This window comes from Pinus tabuliformis, chromosome 3_2, assembly GCF_031772625.1.
Source record: "Pinus tabuliformis cultivar Carrire ecotype Pingquan chromosome 3_2, CPIR1, whole genome shotgun sequence".
In the NCBI taxonomy this organism is placed as follows: Eukaryota; Viridiplantae; Streptophyta; class Pinopsida; order Pinales; family Pinaceae; genus Pinus; species Pinus tabuliformis.
This window is the reverse complement of record NC_142302.1, coordinates 1,275,505,901-1,275,530,421: the sequence shown is the minus strand read 5'-3', so window position 1 is coordinate 1,275,530,421 and position 24,521 is coordinate 1,275,505,901. Positions and strand designations below refer to the sequence as shown.

Sequence of the window (24,521 nt, the reverse complement as noted above, 5' to 3'; positions counted from 1 at the left end):
ATTTTTTAATGAAAAAGGTGTTAATTATGTTGCAATGATTGTGGAACTTTGATATACTTTTATTGTAAATCTATTACTATTTGAATGACTTCAACGGCTTGACACTTAATTATATGTTATATTCAAAATCCACAGTGTCTTATTTTTTGTTTTTGAATTTATTGTAATTGTGCTTTGAGGAATTCAAAGGAATGAATGTTGTTTACATGATCGAAATTTGTAAATAAACAATGAATTGTCTACACCTTTACTTACTATGTTAGTTATGTTTCACATCTTTGCTCGATTATATTACCTTTTATGTCAAAACTCTGAAAGGGTAATGTTCATCTATCCATTGCTTGGGTTTTAATTTTCCAAGCGAATTGTGGAAATTCATATCATTAAAATAAGAGGTTTATTGGTGCAGTACTACTAATATTATGATTATAATGGTTTCTATGTTTATAGAGTCTTTTACCACTTTCCTACTAAACAACTTTGTGGTATGTGGGAAGATTATGTTTCATATGAATGATTATGGTTACTTAAATGTTGTCTTGGCCAAGTTAGTTTTAGAAGATTACCATATATTTGCACAATATTTTATTCTTGATGTGAAATTCGAAGAGCAAATTCCAAACTACTCTATTTTGTTTGAAAGATTAGAAGACTGCAACAATTTATAATTTTCTCGTCTTTTATACAAATATTGCATTAAGAATTGATTTAAATGTCTCTCTTGCAACGATTTACTTACTCTTAAAACTGCTGGTTTATTATGTCTCTCTTTCCTTGTACCTTATTATTTACATTTAAGAGTGGGTCCATTGGTGAGATTTCACCTTTACAACATTCCATTTGCGACAACGTATAAGTAGCAACCAAGTCTCATGTTCTAGAAAGGAACAATATCCCATCGTTGAATTTACTAATAAAATGGTCAGCCAGATACTATTTTAAATCTGCCAACCTCTCATATCATAAACTTATCTTCAATAACCAATTATGTTTTATGTATCTCTATTTCCTCCTAACATTTAAATTTTAAATTTGCTTTGGTTGGTTATAACATCCTTCAAATGAGATTTCACCTTTACAACATTATAATTGCGACAACATACATGCAAGTTACCAATCAGGTCTTTGTTCTAGAAACGGATCAATCTCCCTTGCCTGAATTTTACTCAAAAGCTCCCACTAACTCTACTTTATATCTACCAGACCTCTCATATTCAAATAATAATCTTGAAAGAACAAATTACTATCCTAATTTGATTGAATGAACTCAAAACTAGAAATGGAATGAACCATCTCTTCTCATCATTGAATAACATCTATATAGATAGACAAAGGAACAACAACAATAAATCACTAGAATAAGAGTCAACTAGAACTCAACTCACTGAATTGAACTCAAACTAACACCTAGCAAACAAAGATAAGACGGGGAGATTAATGCTCTCAACACTTCTTACAATTATCACTAGAGTAAGAGTCAACTAGAACTCAACTAACTGAATTGAACTCAAACTTACTGACACCTAGCAAACACAATTATCACTAGAGTAAGAGTCAACTAGAACTCAACTAACTGAATTGAACTCAAACTTACTGACACCTAGCAAACAAAGATAAGACGGGGAAATTAATGCTCTCAACACTTACAATTATTGGCACTTACAATGCCTAAGTACTCTCTTTGAAATTCAAATACAGTTTTTCCCATTTTTGAAATTCAAATACAATTTTTCCCAATGGTTTTGTAAAAATGTGTGCAAGTTGATGTCGTGTCCACATAAATCAAGAAATATATCTCCATTATTAACGAGTTCTCGAATACATGTGTCAATATGTTTTCTCTTTTTGTTAAACACATGATTTTTGGATAAAACAATGGTTGAGTTGTTATCACTGAGAACATGTGAAAAATCATTCAGTAGCCTTCTCAGCGATAATGCTTGACAAGTTAAAGAAGTTGCAGCTACATACTCTACCTCTGTAGAAGATATTGAAACAATGAGTTGTTTCTTGGACGCCCATGAGATCAAGATTTCTTCCCAAGTGAAAAGCGAAACATGAGGTGCTTTTCTAATCATCTAAGTTTCTTGCTTAGTCACTATATGTGTAGTCGGAGAGTGAATAATCTTCAAAATTCTTGTAGAATAAGCCACAGTTCAATGTCCCTGCAACATATCTTAAGATTCTTTTCGCAATTTTCCAATGGGAATTCTTGGGTGATTCCATAAATCTAGAAACAAAACTTGCTACAAACATGACGTCTGGTCTAGTTGTAGTGAGATACCAAAGACTACCAACTAAACTTTTATACAAGTAGAATCCACTGAGTCCACCTTGTTTGCTCAGCATGGTGCCTAGAACAATTGTTGTGTCAGAAGGTTTACAACTGATCATTTTAAATTTGTGCACAATGTCAATGGCATAATTTTGTTGAGAGACAAAAATGCCATTTGCAGATTCTTGAATTTCAATTCCTAAGAAATACTTCAGGAGGCCAAGACCAGTCATGTCAAATTTTGTTTACATGGCAACTTTGAATTCTTTCATCATCAGATTAGCTATATAGAGCAAATCATCAACATAAATTTTGTTTACATGGCAACTTTGAATTCTTTCATCATCAGATTACCTATATAGAGCAAATCATCAACATAGAGGCAAACAATGAGAATTTTACTTTCATGATTTTTTGTATAAAGAGTTGGCGCAAGGCTTCTTCCATGAAATCCACTTTTGATGAAGAGCGAGCCAATTCAATTGTAGCAAACTCAGGGAGCAACTTGTTCCAAGTAATATAAGGCTTTCTTCAACTTGTACATTTTATGTTCTTGTCTTGGAACTTCAAAACCAAGTGGATAATCCACATAAATCTCTTCCTCCAATATGTCATTTAAGAAAGCAAATTTGGCATCCAATTGAAAAACTTGGCATTTATTTTAAAAGCTGCAGTGGCCAGAATAGTCCTGACTGTATCTAACCTAACTGCTGAAGCAAGGGTTTCGCCGTAGTCTATGTCACGCTGTTGAAAGAACCCTTTGGAAACCAGTGTTGCCTTACGTTTCTCGATTTTGCCTTTTTCATTCAATTTGGTCTTGTAGACCCACTTGACACCACTGTTGGTTTTGTCTACACCAATATTGGTTTTGTCTTTTGGGAGATCAACTAATTCAAGATCAGCTAATTCAAGGTGTAGGAAAGTCTTTATAGTTACGTTATAACAACATGCAATATGCTCAAAATTGCCTTCAAAATCTCTAGAGTGGCATCAACATTATAATATAGCTGTGTGGAAAACGAATGTCACTGTTCAACTTACAAAATCTTTCTAACAAATTCACATCATTGCACTTGCATTTCCTACAAGAATAGATATATATGCAGGAAATGGAAATATTCATGTAAACAGATCACAACTCTTAAATCTCACAATCCATTGTTCAATTGTCAGACTAAAAACATAGATCTGGCAGGAAAATACGTTTGCTGTAACAAGCTTCCCAGTGCAGGAAATTATAATTAACAAGCAGACTAAAAAAGTAACACCCCCAAACCACCTGTATCTTGCCAGAAATGTTTGGAACTCCTGAAATATTTCAACGGTAAGTATTTTTTGGAAGATACAACACTTTAAAACAACCGCACAGAATCAAGTTCTCCACATAGAATATAATCGTATATTTAAAGTACAAAATTCCGATTTCAAAACAATACTACAGATTTAAGATGCATAAAATACCAAAAAACACCAAAGAAAAACAAAGATCATTTTTTTCTGCAAGAGTGTTTTTACAGTAGAAGAATAGTATTCGATATAGAAATGTAAAAGCCATGGACTTCAACAGGGAAAATGATCAAGTAGCAATGTTAAATAGTTAAAAGTTTCAACATTAAACCGAAAAATAAGACCATGCAACAGAGAAGTTCTACAGAGCTTTGAGATGCTGTTAATAATAAAATGGCATTTTTTGCCCATTTGAAAACCCAAAGTACAAGAAGGGTACATGGAAATATGAAAACTTGTTAAATATTAATGAAAATAAAAAAAACAGTCCATGCCTCTTGAGTGAAAGTCTGCCCCCTTACAGACCACCAGCGGGTTATTCCAGGTGGCATGGTTTTTCTTGAATAATGGTGGTGAGTCAAACTGCATTCGCAAATAGCAGCAAGTGATGCCTGTCCTCACTGCTGGTTTGACAACCGAGTTATGATAGGTTTTCCCACTGTGAAAAATATGCACATTTCATTCATATGAATTTATGTATCCCATGAGAAAACATACCAGCTAGCTCCAAGTCAATTAAGTTATTGGCCTGTATTACGAGTTGAAAACAACTTGCAAGCTAAGCTACTCTAATTTTGAAACTTAAAGTTAATTGTCAACACAGAAACATTGACCCCGGACCTGGATATTTATTTATAGTTTTTCGAAAGTTCCAAACTAACTCAAATTCTAACCAGGGAACTCCCTATTAAATTTCTCATTCAGGGTTGGTAAGTCTATATTATTCTCGTCAGGTGCACACAAACCAATCTAGTCCTTTAACTAGAATAAATTAGCAGTTTCAAGCTAACATGTGATGGATCTACCGAGAGACTGCCCTCTAGATCTTCTGAAGTTAGAAATGTGGTCCACAATCGCTGGACTGAAAAAGAACTTTCTTCAACAAAATAAACAGCAATTCTTTACAAAAATGGGGGACAAAATGGAACCCTGCGATGCTGTGTGGAAACAATAATTGCAAGAACTGTCAGTGATCTGCTGCTTGAACCGACAAAAGAAAATGAAAATACATTGTTGTAATTTGCACATAACTGTATGTATTTACGCAACAATATGCTAATGCCAATTGCATGAGCAGGTATAATAGAGATTTAGCCGTTATTTTGTCTATGTAGCCAGCATTGTATAACATCAGCACCAAATTGTGTACTCTCCACCCTCATTTGTGTCCCCTGCAACCAGTGGTCAATTAGATGACTGACAACACGTGACATATGCGACATAACATTAATCTTCAAAACAGAGTAGAGAGTCAGAAACTAAATTATTCAGCTCACATAGAGGTATCTTCTTTGAAATTACTGTCTTAGTTCTTTGAATCTGGTATCAATTTTTGCAGTTCTCTCGCTGCAAGGCTGGCTGCATATAGGGTCATCTTCTTTACCTGCTCAAAAATAACCTATTCAGATGATATTTATCTATTTAAGAAGAAACAAGGGGGCAAAATATAGGAAATTATTTAACAATTTCCTAGTTAAAAAAGTACCTACCTCTAACTTGTCTTCCCTAGCCCTGTGATTCTTTGGAAGCAAGCGGAATTCCTCTGTCAAATGCACACATTGTTGTACATTTTCAGGGGACACAAAGTCCATTGCCACTTTAATACATGACTGCAATACCAACACAAGTTTTAAGTAAATAGCCATGCAGAATGGCTCTATACTAAGAAAGCTGAAGTAACCATAATCAACACAAGTTTGATTAAGATTCAAATTTAGGGACTATGGGAGAGTTGCATTGCCCATTCCCTGCTTAAGGGAGCATGTAATGTATATGTGTAAGTTAATATGAAAATTCACCTGTACCCATATGTAACAAGGAATGAAAAATAACGGGATGATGAGATGAAGAGAAATTAAGGTGTCCTGTAAAATCCAAGCTTCCGAAGTCAAGACTCAATACTGCATGGATTGCAAGTTTACCTTGATGCTCACTGTACCATGGATATTGCATATAGACTTTACACATCCTTGACCTTCTTTTTTCCAACACCGTATATTATGTTTAGATTATATTTCTCATTTAAATTGCCTCGGAGCAAGTTCAGCTTTAGAGAAGGAAAAAAATAGCAAAGGATTATGAACAGTCATTTTTTTTATGATAATGCTTTCATGTTTTCAAGACATAGAAAACTATCGAGAGTTCTTTGATAAGATATAAAACATATTTCCTCAACAGCAGACATCTTTCTAATTTCATAAGCTGCATGATTTATCAATAGCAATCATATATCTACTTTCATAAGCTGCATGGTTTTCCAGCAATCATCTTTCTACTTTTATAAGCTAAAGCACAATGAAATAATACCAGACCCTATGGCTACTCCACTAGCATGGGTAAGAGCAAAGAAAGTTTTAAGGTCTTTGATGGGGTTAGAACCAAAGCTTCTATTAACTACCTTTTCAGTAGTCAGAACTTTCTCGTGCTTTCATGTCCATGAAAATTTACTTGTCCTTTCCATCAACTCTTTTAAAGGCGAGTTGTTTGATAAAAAATAAGACATCTTTTTCATCTTTCTAATTTCATAAGCCGCATGGTTTTAAATGGCAATAATCTTTCTATTATCATAAGCTACATGGTTTTATCAATGACAACCATCTTTCTACTTTCATAACCTACAGCAATACCAACCTGAGATAATAATAACCCTATGGTTGTTCCACTGGTATGAATAGGAACCAGTACAGTTTCAAAGGCTTTGACAAAAAAAGAACCAGAGCTTCTATCAACTTTTCAGTAATCAAAACTATCTTGTAGTTTCATGTCCATGCAAGCTTCTATCAACTTTTCACTAGTCAAAACTATCTTGTGCTTTCATGTCCATGCAAATTTATTTGTCTTTCTCAACTACACTGTTAAAGGTGTCCTATTTTAGAAACAAAAAAAGCCACAAACTTCCATAGAGATCTGCAGAATCCAATGAAACTTCGTACCTAACTAACCAGTCTTTTCCACTTTCTTAGGATCAACATGCCCTCTCTCAAACAATGTGACTTTAACCTTCCGCTTTTGGTGGGAGGAAAGGTCACACCTTCTTAACATATCCCAGGAATCACTGATGCTCTTTCTTGTTTTTGTTGAACATCAAAATATTATCTAATAGGATAGTAGTTGATAATAGTTACAAACTATGTTGCAAAAAACTCCAAGAAGAAGCATGTTCTCTCACTGAGAAAAATGAAATTTGGAAAAAAAATTGCTCTTGAAAAGAGTCAAGACACACAAAATTGTTATACTTCCAAAAAGAAGTTAGAACATAATATATTGTTCAAAAACATCTCAAGATATATACATTTTTTCATGGCTTAACAAAAAAAGATTGAACTTAATGATATTTTTTTACAAAGTTTACATAAAAAAACTGCAAGGCCAACTCCAAAACATTTGAGTGATCCCTGTTAGATATTTCTGGTAACACGAGTGAATGATCTCAAACACTTATTTTTTAAAATACCCTATTTTGCAACAAATCACCAAAACAGTCGCCATGAAAGGGGAGGGAACTTTTGAATAGAGGTGTAAGCAAAGGGATATGGGCAGCGAATTTTCCTGAAGGCGATCTTGGAGTTCAAGGTTACCCAAAGACAAAGAACATGCAGCACAGATTACCCTCTTTAAGAGAGAAAAGAGTAGTCGAAATCCTTCTCTAAGATGAACAAGCTCTCAACGCTAATTGTGATGGAAGAAACAGGGGCAGGATGGTAACTGCATGTAGGCTGTTGGAGAATGGACAAAAATTGATTGGTGTCAGGTGCAATCATGCATGTGGGCTGATGCAGTTTGGACAAAAATTGCTGGAAGGTGTCAAGTGCCAGCATGCATGTGGGTTCACATTTAATGTTTGTCACTCACTCACCATATTTAAAATTTAAATAACATGATTCAGGCTAACAATGATAGACTGTGGGGATACAAGGGCCCTAATTATGAGAATGTAACAGCCACCCTGCTTTCAAAAGAGAAAAGTCACATTGGCAGTGGTTGGATAATTTAAAATCTAGCTGGGATGGACTTTTGGTTTCCAGCATTTCTGATGCTTAAACAGGTACCGATCAAAGACTGTTGATGAATATTATTTCCTTCTCATTAAGCAATTCTATAATCATTTCGCCACATATTACTCATTACAAGAAAATAATATGGACAGGAATACACTAGATGTTACAGGTTGCCATAGAAAATGTGCCCGTTTGCAAACCAGTAAGGATGATGCTGGAATGCAGGTAAACCCAATTTTTTGGAGTCCATGTGTAGTTTCAGCTTGAACTCCAATATTTTCTACTTAAAACACCTTGCACTTGCAACTTGTTCGGTGCATGACAGTTGGTAAATTCAGGCCAGCAAGAATTCTACGGATAAGGATTACTGAAAGTAGTTGAGACCAGATAATGTACATTATATATTTTGAGAATAGTATCTCATAGAGGTTAAACAAGGATTGTCAAAGATAGTTGTTTGTGAGATGTGAACTGTTTGTAGGCAGTGAAAAACAGAGAAGGCAATAATAATGATTCAAGCTCTAATTGTTGACGATGATTCATGGAAAAAAATTGAGTTGAATAATGCTTTCAATCTGCCTATCGCTGCTTTGACTTGGAAAAGAGACACAGGCTTTCCTTGCCCATAGAAAATTTATGACATTGGCATCACAATAGATATAGTATTTGAAAGCATAGCGAGATCACTTATGCTTTACTGCTTCTGCAAAAGTTGTTGGTTCAAAGGAGTCATGAGTGACTACGGCAAAATTGGGTTGAGCGAAACTTCTTGTTCCTATTTTGTTTTGTTCATCTTCATGAACATCTTTTAATAATTGTGTGAACCATTTTGGTTTGCTATGTTGTCCTTGTGGAGAAGTTACTACAGCAGTTATATCCTGTGTAGAAGGATCTTCATCTGAAAAAGAATGATCTATCTCATGAATATTCATGTTGGGGGCTAAGTCTTTCTCAATCCAATTTGATTTTCCGTGAGAAATTGATTTTTCTACAAGCATTTCCAAGTGACTGAGGTGATTATCAAGTTCTTGCACTGTTTGACTTTTTGTTTCATCAAAGACAACATCCTGACTAATAATAAACTTCCCATTAGATAACAACATGTATCCTTTCTTTTCATCTAAATATCCAAGAGAATGCATTTCATACTGCGATTTTCTAGCTTAGTCCTTTTTTCCTTGGGAACTAAGGCATAGCAAGTGGAGCCAAAAACTCGAAGATGATTCACTGAAGGCTTAGTACCATACCAAGCTTCATATGGGGTGATACCATCTAAGGCTGATGTGGGGGATCAATTTCTTAGATAAATTGTTGTATGAACTGCTTCTGCCCAATACTTTTTTGTTAACCCTTTTAAGTGCATCATAGATCTGGCCATTCCCAGTAGTGTGTGATTCACTCTTTTTGTGACTCCATTCTGTTGTGGAGTATAAGAATTAGTCAATTGTCTTCTTATTCCACTCCTTTGGCAATGATCATTGAATTCATTTGAAGTGAATTTGCCCCCATTATCTGTTCTCAAAGTAGCAATCTTCTCCTTGGTGGCATTTTCAACTAAGCATTGAAATTGTATGAATTTATCAAAGGTTTCTTATTTCTTCTTGAGAAAATACACCCAAATCATTCTACAAAAATCATTTATGAAAAGAATGAAGTATTTGTATCCACCAAAAGACGTTTCCATATGTCACTATGGATAAGCTGTAAGCACTTGTTTGATTGCCATTAACTTGTGGGGAAAGGATCCCTCTTTCGTTTTCCAATGATACAAGCTTCACACTTAGCATTCTCTTGTTTGAAATGGGTTTGTTGTTGCCAAAATTGTACAGGCCAGATACAACAACACTCAAAGCAGGGGCTAACACTCTAATCCCCACCCTCTCTGTTCTAGTTGTCTCCCTACAGCAGGGTATGGGGGGTGGCCCCTATGAAATATGAAGATGCAAGACCCATCAGCAATCGACAAGTCCGGGAGACACAACTGAATGGCCTAGGAACTTGGTTAATTTAGCAAGTTTAATGATTTGATTGGATTATCTTGAAAGACCAATGCCTTAATGGAGTCAAATTATTTGCTTGAAGTAAATTATCTACCAAGCCACCGGATGAACAATTGTTGCTTTAGGATGCTTCACTATCCTATATGAGATACCTAAAATCTAAGTGAAACGCAGGATCTTGATTGATTTCAAAGTAGATGCCTAACTAGATGAATATTTTCCCTCGGCTATTTTGAAACTAGTCTCTAGAATAGGTTGTGGAGAGAAGCCCAGTGAAAGATAGCAAAGGCTATGTTAACGATACATCCCCTGTAAATCTAACCACCCAATGCCTCTGGCGCTACAAAGACTGGCTTTGAAGACTCCAAGGTCACCATGTTAACCACAAAAGAGGGTCTAGACTTCGCAAGCTAGATGAGAAAGGTGGTCCTAGAGTCTTTCAACCAAGCTTATGCTTGGAGGTAACTTAATTGGTGCAAGGCTAATCCTAGAATGTGGATGCAAAATATGAGTGATTATCCTTAAGGTGAGATTGTTAAACGTTTAAGTACTTAGAAACATCTTATAATGATATTCAATTTAGAACCATGAAGGCGAGTACTTAATAATTTTCAAAGACAATCTTCACCAAAAGAAAGTGTTCAACAAACCAAATAGATGGCACCAGAAAATGTTATCAAGATTACCAATATCACAATAGGCAATTGTTCATGAAATGACAATAAATACACAAGTCCAATGTTCAACAATGTAAATGTACCAATTTAGACAATATCAATCCTTCAACAAGATCCTTAACACAATTTGGCAAGTCTTGAGATTATGTAGATGCCAAGATCACAATATGATAATCAATTAGCTGCTTTTAAGAGTGAGTTGATTTGCAAGATTAATGTGATGCTAAGAAACACGATGTTAGTACACTTGTTGCGAAAGTAAACTCACAAGGATTGCTTATATTATTATTATAAGCAATGAAAAGCAATATTCACTAACCAATTCCTTTAGCACTGATAATGATGACAAGTAAGGATTCCTTTAGAGACTAATGTCATAAAAATGCTAACAGTCATTTAGGCAACACAATGTATCAATGCTTTTCAATGACAAGGCAACCAATGACATGTAAGAATGCTTTGCACTTACGAAAACTCACAAACACTGCTCTTTAAAATTATGTTTAGACATTATAGGAGCAAAAACAAACTTATGACAGCAGTGAGCTAATCTTTTAAGTGAATGATTCCAAATCATTTCAAATATCAGCTATCCTTTTCAGCACTTATTTTCTTATTTAGAGCACATATACCTTGCCAATCAAATGAGATTGCAAACAGTGAGTTACGTATGTATGCAATGTATGCAAGAATGCAATTAGATGAATGCAATAATGAAATGACTGTTGACGATGTTTGACCCGCCAACATTCAGGGGATCACCTCGATATGAAGTCCCAACTAGACCTCACACTGTTTGGTGTGGGAGTCCCATCCGGTATGATGGCCCGGTTGCCATTGTCTTAAGGATTTGCCTCAACTCTTGCTTGTCAGCACATGAGAGTGGTCTGCTTTGTCTTCGGGAAGCGAGTTTCACGTGCCTGGTGAGTGTAAGTGTACTCGTCTCAATGGTTCTTTCACTGTAAGGGGAGAGAGTGAAAGTGAGTCCTAGGTTGGATGGGATGCAGTCCCAACTTGGCTAGGAACACACAACACAACAGGACATGCACAGCTTTCGGAGGAGCATTCCACATGGATGCGGCAGTCACAACATACAAGGTAAGATAACATGTACAACACTCAACGGATCAGTCCGAACGAGTGCAGCGGTTGTTACAGCACTCTTCATGTGTCTAATGTCCGAGAGAGCAGTGTCTGATGTTCGAGAGAGCAGTCTACACAGGCAAGACAGCGTTAACAACACATACAACACATTTCCATTAATAGATTATACATTACAACAAAAGAAACAGTTCAGATGTAGAACAAAGGTTAAAGCAACATGCATTACAAGTATTAAAGATCAGTCTTACAACAGATACAATACATGTGTGAAAACATGTTGGTTTGTTAGCAGGCTTCTGAATTAAGCGAAAGTTCCAAGACACATCGTTACACCATACATCACAAACCCCAAGTGCGAGGCATTGGAGCCACTATTTACTACTCAAAGAAAATATTACCGACTCTCTTGGCTATATGGGAGGAGCTGAGGTGAAAAAGTCCCTTGCATGTACAAATGAGGGGGTATTTATATCCAAGGGTGAAACTGACCCTTGTGGTTGTTCGACTGCCCTCATGACCATTTGACTTCCATGAATTTTCGACTTACATGACTCTTTGTTCAACAAGTGGGTCTCTTGGACTTCCACGTTACATCACATTGATTGACAACATAGCCCATAGTGGAGATGTGGGCAACACGACTCATGACATGACTCGACATGACTTGACATGACAGTGTTGGTACATTCGTGTTGTTGTTGAAGTGCATGTCGAGTTGCAGTGCTGCTGGGAAATGGATGTCTTCACAGTGTATCATAGCTTCACCTCCGCTTCATGAAGCTTTTGAATGTTGTTCCTTGCTTGCATGTTGGAAGTCTTGACAGGCTCATCTGTTCGTGAAGGTGCATGTTCGTCACGTTCGTCTGTTTCACACGCATCATTCATTTGTTCGTTGGTGAACCTGTCCTTCTATATGTGCTCCCTTCGCTCATCCCCTTTGTCGTCTTGCCATGTTTGTTGGTGTACCTGTACCTGCAGTCAATCATGACGAGACGACATCAAATCCAAAACCCCCTAGTCTACCATGACACATGATCATTTCGGATGCAGGTGACTAGGAGAGGCAGCAAGGTTGCGAAGCGGGATTATGATTCCAGGCACTACTGATGAAAACAAAGCAAGAGTCACTGAGTGATGGAGATGGGCAATCTAAGTCGATAATCACTGTTTGTGAGGTTTGGCTCGGCTGGGAGGCAAAATTGCGCAAATTTTGGGAGGGATAGTCTGGGCTGCAGGAAGGCAAGGCAGGGATGCTCTGTGCATTTTTCGGAACGAACGGGCAGCGGGGGCTGCACAGCCAGATTTGCGCAATTTTCCAAAGGAACAAGTCAGGTTTCATGAAGGGTCAGCAGGCAAAAATTGTGTAGTTTTTGGGAGGAACTACCTGGGAGACTGGCAGCCAAAACTGTGCAATTCCTAGAGGGAACTGGCAGTTGGCTACTCAGGTCACTGGCAGCCAAAATTGCGCAATTCCCAAAGGGAACTGGCAATTGGTTGCTCAGTCACTGGCAACAGAAACTGCGCAATTCCTGGAGGGAACTGGCAAATTGCTAGTAGGAGCTGTTGGCAGGGAAATTGCACTGAAGCTGGGAAGTCGGCATGCTGATCATCTTTGCACAATTTCTGAGCTGAGCAGAATGCTGGACAGCATAAGGCCTGCTCATGAAAACTGTGCAGTTCCTTGGATGAGCAGCGGGTCAACTATCCGGATGACTGACTAGGAAAATTGCGCAATTTTTTTAAGGAGACAAGGATGGGAACTTCGTGTCTGTTCGACCTGTCTGCACAATTTCCTCAGTCAGTTGAGCGAGTGAGGTCAGTGGCCTCTATGCAATTCTTGAAGGGAGTCAGTCCCAGGGTGACTATCGAGTCCGACTATTCGGTGGTCAGCATGGGATATGATTTGATTGCTTGCAAACAGCGCAACTTGAAATGACTAGTTTGGTGCTTCTATGCTGTTTTGGTTGACAGTCAATCGAGTCGAAAGCAGGGTGATGGTCCGACTATCAGAGGGGAGTCTGGTCGTCAGAACTTCAGCAAAAATGAGTGTAAATGATTGAAAGATGCATAAGTGATCATACAAACACACACTCACATGACTCGACGACGAAACGACCCAAACCATCTAGACACACATGTTCAACATGACTGACCGACGGTGCAAGTGACAAGCGCGACGCTTGTGATTAACCATTCATTGATCGAGACGATGCTTGGGCGTCAGTGAATGCGACTCCATGTGTGAGTGTGACAGATGCTTTCATAACGAACACAACAAGCACACATGAAGCGAAGACTTCAAGCATAACCAAAACATGGTCGCAAGCATGACTTAGACACCAGCATACAGGAACTTGAATGAAAAGAGCAAGCAAGGCGGATGCAAAGACTCACACGAGCTCACGGAGTGAACCCGAGTGTGTGCAATTATCAAGTGAAACTCTCAAGGGAGGCTCTGAAATTGATGCGGGCCCAAAATTTTGGAGGGTGGTTGTAGCCGCTACACCAAGGACCAATGGTCACAGCAGTAAGAGAAGCAACCCAAATAAACAAGAAACACTTACCCAAGATGCAAAAGAGGCACAGAATGAATGCCCAACGAGATAGGATGACTTTCAAGAACTTTTGTGTCACTGTTATGTCTATGATCAAACCTTACAGTGCTTATATCAGACCTTGATTTAGTATGACAGACCTTCCCAAAATCACAAGAGATGCCAATCAATGCAAGCCCAACAATGCAGATGACTTACCAATGAAATGAGATAGCAGTTGGTTAATTTTTATGCCACTGCTAAGTGTATTATATCATTGTTATAGATGCATAGATGGTTGTAGCAAACCAGTGATGAGAGTGAAGGGTCGAGAGGCAAACCAAATGGCCTTGTAGATGAGTAGCTAGGCTTCCAATGGAAATGTCTTCCTGCAAACACAAAGTTAGCTCCAAAATCACCTTAAATCACCTGCAAAAACAAATGTTAGTGCTCGGAAACCACTGCTAACTCAAAATGCACTTGAATGAGGGCTAGAAGAGGTAGATCAAGGCTAGGAGATGGGAGCAAAAGGGCAGCGGTGAGGGTTAAGGGCTAAGGTCACCAGTGAGAGGATGACGGCCAAAAAGGTTGCGGCATTCAGAGATAGGCATCTTAGAGGCAGTTGCAAGATAAGAAGAGGTTGTTGTCAAGGATTTGAGCCATTAACAGGCCTGCGGCTCAAAGGAGGCCTGAATAAGGCTTCCGTGGCTAGGAAAAGGCCCAATAAGGCTCACTCTAGGGAGAACAAAGGCTGTGGCTTACCGATTGAAGAGAAATAGTCTAAGTTGCACTAAAATGGATACAGATACGGGGTTTGAAACGAATACAGCAGCTTTTCAAAAAAAAATGGATACAATACGCCAAGTAAACAATATATATATATATATATATATATATATATATATATATATATATATATATATATATTACCATTCATCTTTTAGAGTCTAGAATCTATATCTAAAAATACATGATCATCGTCATGAATTCAACATAAACAAATCATCATAATCATCCATTCACCAAAAACATTGTCATCATCATTAATGATTATTACAACATCCAACATATTATCATCATCATTAGTAATGTAATCAGAAATACTAGAGCCCTTGTGCTTTCGGGTCCAACTCCTTCAAAGAACGTGTCATGCATGGCAGATGATATCTATCTTCCTTGCATGGAAATTAAAAGGCCCATGGGATCATTGGGATATTCCGTCAAGACCTATTTGAACATTTCAATCTTCTCAATGTCAGCTTGGTCTCTTGACTATATGTAGGCAAAAGATTGGCTAGAGAAGATTTGTTATATTGGAGGGATTTATGAAATCAAGAGCAAAATCAATGACAATTAACAAAACCTTAACCAAACTGAAAATTAATCGCTCAAATAAATATTTTTAGGAAGACATTCATCAAACCCTTTTGTTTGTATTTTTGAACATCTATATTTTTCTTAGCAAGAATCCTTGACAAATATATGGTGTTGTTGTTTCTAAAGATTTAGAAGAGACGTTATGAGACTGTGTTTATAGTGAGTTTACTTGCAAATATGATTTCTTCATTTTTATTATTTATTTATGTCTATACAAATTTTCATGCTTTTTAACATTTTAAGAGTGGATTCCGATCATGATTTTCCTGTATCCATTTCCGGAAATTCGGAACCGAATCCAAAAAAAATTAAAACCCTTTGAAATGTATCCAATTCCAAATCTGAAATTTCTGATTTTTTGAAACAGTACAAAAACGTTTTTACAGCGTTTCGGACAATGATCATATTGATTTATGTATCGGAAATGGGGATCTGCAATTCCGGCAAATTCTTTAGGTGTTTCCGGTAACTTAGGAAATAGGGCTATGGCTAGGGTATCAGTGTTTTCTACAAGGCCTTAGAGGCCTCAAAACAAATCAGACCCCTGCAAAACACCAAATATTAACCAAAACTCAAAAAAAAAAAAAAATTGCCACATACCTCAAAAAATCACCTTGTTGGACCAACAGCTTCTCTTCCGGTTGAGTGTTGAGCTTACGAGGTAGTTAGAGGCTAGATCTTGCCTTCTTAGGCCTAGATCTGCATCAAAACACCAACGAATTTGCTCAAGAAGGCTAGACGTCTTCATTAGAAGAGAAATCCTTCAAACCCTAGCCTTAGGACTAGCTTCTTCAAAAAAAAAAAAAATGATTTCTCTTGGTGAGTTGAGGATTCACTTGCAAAAATGAATAAGAAGAATTCCCGAAACCCCAATATATACAAAAAATTCAAATAATCCCAAAACCCCAAGTGCCACAAAATAACAAATTTAAATTCTAAAATACAAGGGTTAGAATAATTTACAAATATCTACAATATTTACAAAATAAAAGTTAAATCTTTGTAGCCCAGTATCAAATAAAAATTTTGAGAATTTTTTAAATAAATTTCATGGATGAATAATTTCAAAAAATATAACTAGCCAAAACCCTCTTACAAAATAATTCATCGCAATGAAAGCTTGCAACTCAAATAAGGTCGGCCCTTCCCCACAGTCTGTGAACTTAGAGCCCATGGGCTAACATACTTGTAAATCTCTATTCAATCTTAAAATAAATTGTTAGATCATATAGTGAATCAAATCACCTAAGATAACTCGTACCAATAGAATGTTCTTATCACTGACAAATGAAATAACAGTTTGTAATATTCAACACAATATAGAGTATAAACACATAAACTAGCACATACCACAGATCAGCAGATAGAAGAACACCATGAACTGAAACCCCAAAGTCTTTCTATTATGAGGAAAATAATTCCAATAGAGCAGAAACTTAGTACATCAATAGAACATTATTTCACCCAGAATCAGATGATCTAATAGAAGCATGATAGCTGCTTCATATAGAAAAAACCCTCCAAGTGGAAGATAACGACTAGTTGGCTTGATCATCTTCAAATTAATCTCGATCATCAAAAATAACTTGATCTTCTTTTCATCTCCACCTTTGAATTTTTATTTTTGAGGAAAATTCGAATTTCTCTTAAAAACCATTTTTTATTAATCCAAAAAATAATATTTTCGGTTAGTTTCATTAAATATCCATTTTTCCCTTGATAGAGGACCTCCAAAAATTGACTTCTTTTTTACCGACGAATTCTTGATCATTTTTCAGTTGGAGAGAAATTAATTTCTCTTTAATTATTTTTGACTCAAAATTAATTAATTTTCTGGCTTAAGATTTTTATTTAATTTTGCTAGAAAAGTTAATTAATTGACTTTAGAGGGGATTTAATTATTTTTCCACCCTCAAATATTTTAGCCATGGTTTTTTATTGCGAGGGACCATGTACTAAAATATTTTTACATCAAAATATTACAATTAATTCAACCCTTAGAAGGGGAAATACGCATTTAGACAAAACCCTCAAAACATTACCCAATTCTGCAACACAATATGATCTAGTATAAAACAAAGTGTGCTTATAATAAAACAATCATCTTTGAAAAAATTTCTCCACTTCCTCGTACACTGCTTTCTCGGACTGTTGACAAAAGTGTGGTCAACAAGACCAAACCTTTAACCATCTCATCGGTGTTAAGTTTACCAAGGCTATCAAAATTCAAGTTGCCAAATCTATAATGCCATAATCTTGGAGAGCTAAGTGATAAATCCATTGATGCTGCCAATTCTTCTTTAGGAGGAATTATTATTCCTTGTAGCTTTAGAAGCTTTCCATCTTCATAGCCCTTCATATTTTCTTGAAGTTTTGTTTCATTGAATTGATTCTAATCCATCCAACTTCCATTATTATTTGATGGCCTCCTTGCCTAATGAGTACTAGGGATAAGATATTTTTCATAAATGTGGGAATATACCATACATTTGAAAATAACACTTTTCCAATTCCTAGAAGAGAAAAGTAGATTGATCCGTATCCCAGAGGAGTGTGAGTTGTATTATTGGTCAAATAGATTGGAAAGTTAGATCCATATCTTAATATGTCCAGAAGTAATCATTTCTAGAGCACGTATGCTGAGTAGCACTCTTGTATCAAGTGTCCAATCATCTTCAAAATCTTTCCTTGGCATTTTGTAATCAGCAGATTCATTTTCTTGAGTAGTTGTGAACACATAATATTCTTCTTCATCTTCTGCATATTGTGTTGGTGTGGAAGGATTAGACTTAGAATGTTGTTGGAAATTTAGTTTATTCTTTCGCAGATTCTCATTTCTTATTCTACAGCCTTCTGCCACATGGATTTTCTCCTGAGTTCTTTTTACCAAAGGTTCTTTTATGTTGAACCAACAAGTCACTATGAGAACCAAAATTTTGATTTGCCAGCTTATCGGCAATTTGTAATGTTTTTAGAAAATGATTATATGATGGTGGCAAACCTTTCGTCAAAATACTAGTCATTAAACTTTCTTCCACGTCTTTAAAACCAGATTTCAAAATCTCTTGCTGGATATTCTTTAAGCGAGAGATGTATTCTGTAACATCTCCCCCTTCAACCAATGTTTGATTAAGCAATTTATTATGAAGATCAACCCTTTTGGTTTTGGATTGAGTATCAAACATATTTTTAAAAATACTCCATGTAGTCCATGTATCAGATACATTTTCAATATGAATATATAGCTCATATGTGACAAAAGATCTCAACAATGCAAGTTCCTTTTCATCTTGTGCTTCCCATTTTGCTAGTTCGCTGGCATCAGTGGGCTTAATTGAAGATATGTCTCCATTACAAATATCTTCTAAAAGTCATTAAAGACTAAGGTGTTTTGCAAATGACGAAACCAAGTCATGTAGTTCTTGGGTCCTTTCAATGTTTCTGATTCAACAAATAAATTCACTGGCTTTGACATGATTGATTATAGATCAAATGCCCACAATTAAGAAAGTGAAGACAATAATGCACAAGAGACAACGCGCACACATTCCAAATGAGTGTCATAGGTGCTTGGCCTTGAGGGACAAGAAAGTCATTGATAGAGTATTTCACTGGATTCTTATCAATGCTTCTAATTACAAATTACAAATGAATTTTGGTCAAACTTTCAAAATTTGACCCAATGATCACAAAAGAATACCCCCTTTTACAATGATAATTCCTCAACTCCATAACAATAATTAAGCCCCTTCAAAAAGTCAATATTTCATACCCCCCCCGTTAGGTATGAATACCTTATTAATTACTAAGAGAACAAATTAAATAACCCAAACTTTTTCTTTTATAACCTTATCATTCCAATGTTACATAAAGCTTCTTTCAACGTCTTCACCACAATATGTTCACTTCCCATTTCCACAAAAATATTAAAGCATACATTGTTGTCTCACCAAAGCTACTTGTTCTTCAACATTGAGAATTCCAACAATCGATTTTACCATATAAAAATAATAAATCTAGGAGGGCCATTATGTCCTTCTCGCATTCAAACAGGACGATGCAGTTGTTGATCTTGTCAAGTTCCTTGAAGACTCCCAACATAATGGCCAAGAAAATTCAAGATCGAGATACTCAAAGTGTATTGATTTGGACGAGTCTGAAGTGTAGGATATGTGGAGGAAATTACAAAAAAAGATGTTGGCGCAATAATGAAGCATAATGTAGAAGCTTCAAGAAACATTACATGACTTTTCAAAAGGAAATGTTACATAGAGAATGGGCCTTTTAGCAAGATAACTACAGTAATTTATTCACATATAATCAAGTTTCTCTCTCTAGAGGGCCTAGTTAATTGTGCATTAGTGTCTCAGTTCATGAGGGTTGCAGCATCAAAAGAATCTCTTTGGCAGAGATTGTATTGCATGAGGTGGGCTTTACCTTAGTCAGACCATGGTAAGATGGGAAGCACAGTAGCCAAGAATCATGCAATCAATTGGATTTCCTTACTTCCCACTACAACAGCTTGACAAATTATTTTGCATGGAGGACCAATCATATAGAGATCACAAGTGCCCATACAAAAATCAAAAGTGGTCATACATAGATCAGAAGTTCCAATGAGGGAAATTCATGCCAAGTAGAACAACTACAGATCCCAATTCCAATGAGGGGAATTCATCGTGGCTATGGTTGTCCTGAAATAGTATGATTGCATGTTATGGAGGAAGATGACGTAGTTCAACCACAATTTGCCATAATTGTGCATTAGTGTGTCAATTCATGAGGGTTGCAGCATCAGAAGACTCTCTTTGGCAGAGATTGTATTGCATGAGGTGGGCTTTACCTTAGTCAGACCATGGTAAGATGGGAAGCACAATAGCCAAGAATCATGCAATCAATTGGATTTCCTTACTTCCCACTACAACAACTTGACAAATTATTTTGCATGGAGGACCAGTCATACAGAGATCACAAGTGCCCATACAAAAATCAAAAGTGGTCATACATAGATCAAAAGTTCCAATGAGGGAAATTCATGCCAAGTAGAACAACTACGGATCCCAATTCCAATGAGGGGAATTCATCGTGGCTATGGTTGTCCTGAAATAGTATGATTGCATGTTATGGAGGAAGATGACGTAGTTCAACCACAATTTGCCATAGGCACTGGCCTTCTTGGTAAGAGGGGTTTGCGAAAGAGGAACTGACACCAAAGAAATGGGCTTGGAAGGAATGAACCTACCCTTGGATGTAGATTGAAGCACCTCCTTCACCTCTTTTCGACAATCTAGGTTGCCAAATGTCCCAGTCAAGGCCATTTTATTTCTTGATACTCCAAACATGATCCGATCCCTTGCTATAGATAAGAATCATATCTTGAAATAGTTGTATTTCTTTGACAGAAAATTCAATAGCCTAGAATTTGCCCACAAGCGATAATAATTCTCTGATTGATAAGATCTAGTCAATTATTCAATACAGAAGCCCCCTTTTTTATTAAAACAAATTCCCCTTTTTTCTATTTTCAAATCTTCAAAATAACATATTAGATCTACAATTTGATTTTCAAAATATTGTAGATCTAGATTATATCACAACACAATTTTAATTCAAAACTTCAAAAGGAATTTCTAAAACATTTCATGAAGCAATGGAGTACCTCCCTAATGTAAAATCCTTTGTTGATGAAGAGACCATGCCCCAGCATTCAAATATTTGTCTCCATAGATCCATCGCCTATGTCTCATCATGATTCTCTCATTATACTAACCCGCTTTACCATTGGTCTTATACCATGATAAAATTTAGACAAGAGTCCTCATACACAATTTTTATTATTAAGAGTTAAATAAAACTTATATAAGGGGGCAAAGGCATAGCATATATGTAACCTATCCAACCTTATCTAAACATGCCATGTGTCCTTCCTCGACAACTCAAGGGTAATAACCATGACAAAGTTGTGACAAGGCCTACCTATTGTTGAAGAATGTAACTAGGTTCGGTCTTCATAATTGTATTTGAGTCATAATGAAATGTATTTATCAAAAGAAAGAAAAAGAATTTATTATTATTATTATTATGACTTATTAAAGCATGGGTTTCATGCTTGGGTCATCATGTTTTAGGTCAAATTCCCCATTGAGGACTTTATTATGACTTATTAAAGCATGGGTTTCATGCTTGGGTCATCATGTTTTAGGTCAAATTCCCCATTGAGGACTTCTAGGTTTTATATTAAGTCATTAGAGTCATTGTCCATTTAATAAGACCCTTCTTGGGCTTTTGAATCATGTAAAAAGAATTATTATCGAGTAAAATATGTAATTTGTCACCTCCACTCTTTAATGTTGTTGATGTGTATCCCTTCAAGGATACAGAAGATGTTTCAGTAGATAAACTTGTTACTAATGAAAATCAAACCATTGGATGGAAGAAACAACATCCTAAAACAGTTCGAAACACTGAAGCAATACTCGACCAAAAGGTTCCAAAAAGAACAAGAGACAAAGAATACTTTCAGTGTTTGGTTAAGTGGAAGAATCAGACTTAAAGGATGCTACTTGGATGGCAACAATAAAAATTTCCAAGTATCTCACAAGTATTGAAGAGTACATGAGCAATTATCTTCTTCCCCAAGAAACTAATGCAGGAGCATATTATTAGTCAAACAAATGATGGACCTTCATAAGTCAAAGATTTACTAGAGAAAGTTGGTTTCCTCAAATTTTCATTTAAATTTGTCATATTTAGAATTTCTATATTATAATATTTTAGAAGGTATCTAGATAGTTAGGAAAGTTCAATGAAGATTTTTGTACGAGGACATTTTTTAATGTGATTAAGAATTCAAAGGAGAGCTCTATGTGTGAGGTAAAGAGAGAGTTATGTGAGCAGAGGTCTGTGTGAAACCGAAGGGTGATAGTGCAAAACACAGCTACATTTGTAATCATCCATCTCTATTTTGATCATTGAATAAATCTTAGTCTCATACCTCCATGTTGTTCTAGTGAATGATGCTTATGCGTGATTGTTGATGTTTTATCATTCTGCTAAATAATTGTTATCGTAACAACGATCAAGCCAGATCAACATTCTTTTCATTTATAGGAGAAACACATGATTGTATTAACTAGTCAAGGTTCCAAGAGAGGTTCCAACACTCTGCTTCAATATTACAATATCAAGGTTCCACTTCCTCTTCCAATATCAGGATTTGAATTCAAATATACTAGAACCAGAGTTCCACAGAAAGATTCCAACATGGAGAAAGAAATTTCAGCAAATTCATTAAGTGAGAAAACTTCAAATTTTCCAAAGTTCCATGCCACTGTTATTAGTTAACGAAGATCGTAGACCAATGTTTTAAAACTCTGACTCCCGACTCGGCCGAGGGTCGACTCCAACTCCGACTCCAACTTCAACTCGGTATCGACTCGACCAGCTCGATTTCAATGACTCGGTCGTTGTAAAAAATACATTAAATATTTATTTTTTTATAAAAAAATATAATTTTAAAGATTTTCATTCATGCTTCCAAACACACAGCGTTAGAATATAGATAGAAGACAACATATGATCAAAGTAGGCTCATGAATATATCCATTATATCAAAATGGCACCCAGTGCACTGTCCAATACACACATGATGATGATATAGAGATCAAAACAAAAACACATAACCAAGGAGGCTAGAAATGGCCTCTACAACAAATGTAAATTGTGACCAACATCATCTAGCTCAACCTCTGGATCAAAGTCAGATAGGGAAGCCCATGGCTCATCCTCATCATCATCTCCAATTGCAGCTATAGAAGTGGTAGCACTAACAGGCTATCCAGCAGTCGCAAGCTGGGATAGACGAGATATGCGCTTTTGTCGTGGCTGAGCATAGGAAGCGCCTGCAACTGGAGGACATGGGGCTGGCCCTGAGGCTGGTACAAGTGGATTTGCATTCAATTGAACATTATGTTCGAGTGATGCCTCCACTTGTAAATCCAAATCAAGATCCTCATCAGAATCAAACTCAGCTGGATGACTCTCCACTACCCAATCTGATGTTGGATCAATGTCTTCCAACACAATGGGATCTAAATCAGGTCTTTTGTTTAGCAATTGGTTGCATCTGAGCCGAAGGTTGTAAAGGACACAGACTAGATCATTTAACCGTTTTTTATCCAAACGGTTTCTCTTCTTTGTGTGAATCCTCTCAAAGACAGACCAATTGCGCTCACACCCAGTAGCACTGCAAGTTTGACTCAAAATACGAATTGCAAACTTCTGCAATTGAGGACAATGGCTACCAAAAGCCTCCCACCATTGTGCTGCAAAAAACATAGGAGTGTAATGAGTTAGCTCAACAAAATTACAAATTATATCCAACTTTCAAATTATAAACGATTTAACAAAATAAGTATTAAGAATTTGAAAATTGAAATTTTTCTTTACTTGGCTCATCTGCTTCCCTTGCAATCATTGCTAGGTTCTTCCCAAAGGTACCAGTGCCTTTGCTGAAGGTTGTGACCTATCAGTGTATCTCCAGCTGATCACACTCCAATGGGATCATGCGATCAATGCAGTCAATTAATCCATCTCTAACCACCCCCCTCAAAGATCCTGCTGCCAGAGCTTTATAATGATACTGTGGGTTCATACTTAGCCACTTTATCCTTGTATGCCCTCTTTATTTGCTCCTTTGCTTGATCCATAGCCTCATAAATGAAGCCCATAGCCAATATTTCCCCATCCACCAACTGCAACACCTTAACCAGTGGCTCAACAACCTTCACAATCTCTGCTGCCTTTCTCCAAAATATTTCTTAATTAACTTTCTTTTTCAATTATTTGCCATCCCGTTTGTGAGACCACTGGCTTTGATTCCATTCGCCACTAGAAAATATCTTTTGCAAGTTTCTATGTTGTGAAAGCATATTGCAATGTCAAAAAATGAGTAGCAACTCTAGTGATGGCAAGCCTAATAATATCTTTGCCCCCTGTGTGTCTCCTCATAAGGCTCAAAATCCATGAATGATTGTAGATCAATTTTGTTA

General features: G+C 36.5%; 1 protein-coding gene across 2 annotated transcripts in view; it reads right to left on the bottom strand.

Moving 5' to 3' along the window:
- Positions 1 to 4,313: 4,313 nt before the first annotated feature.
- The window catches only part of LOC149185395 (lysine-specific demethylase JMJ27-like), a 134,357-nt gene continuing 114,149 nt past the window's right edge, over positions 4,314 to 24,521 (bottom strand). Inside the window, exons 11-13 of one of the 2 annotated variants that reach the window (XM_089417918.1) lie at positions 5,272 to 5,391; positions 5,059 to 5,165; positions 4,314 to 4,953 (exon numbers count right to left, since the gene is read on the bottom strand). In XM_089417918.1, coding sequence (XP_089274044.1) covers positions 5,088 to 5,165; positions 5,272 to 5,391 — 198 coding nt within the window. In that variant the 3' untranslated portion in view covers positions 4,314 to 4,953; positions 5,059 to 5,087. Of the gene's footprint in view, positions 4,954 to 5,058; positions 5,166 to 5,271; positions 5,392 to 16,071; positions 16,171 to 24,521 lie in introns of those variants that run through there. The other variant, XR_016257378.1, reaches the window with a different exon arrangement.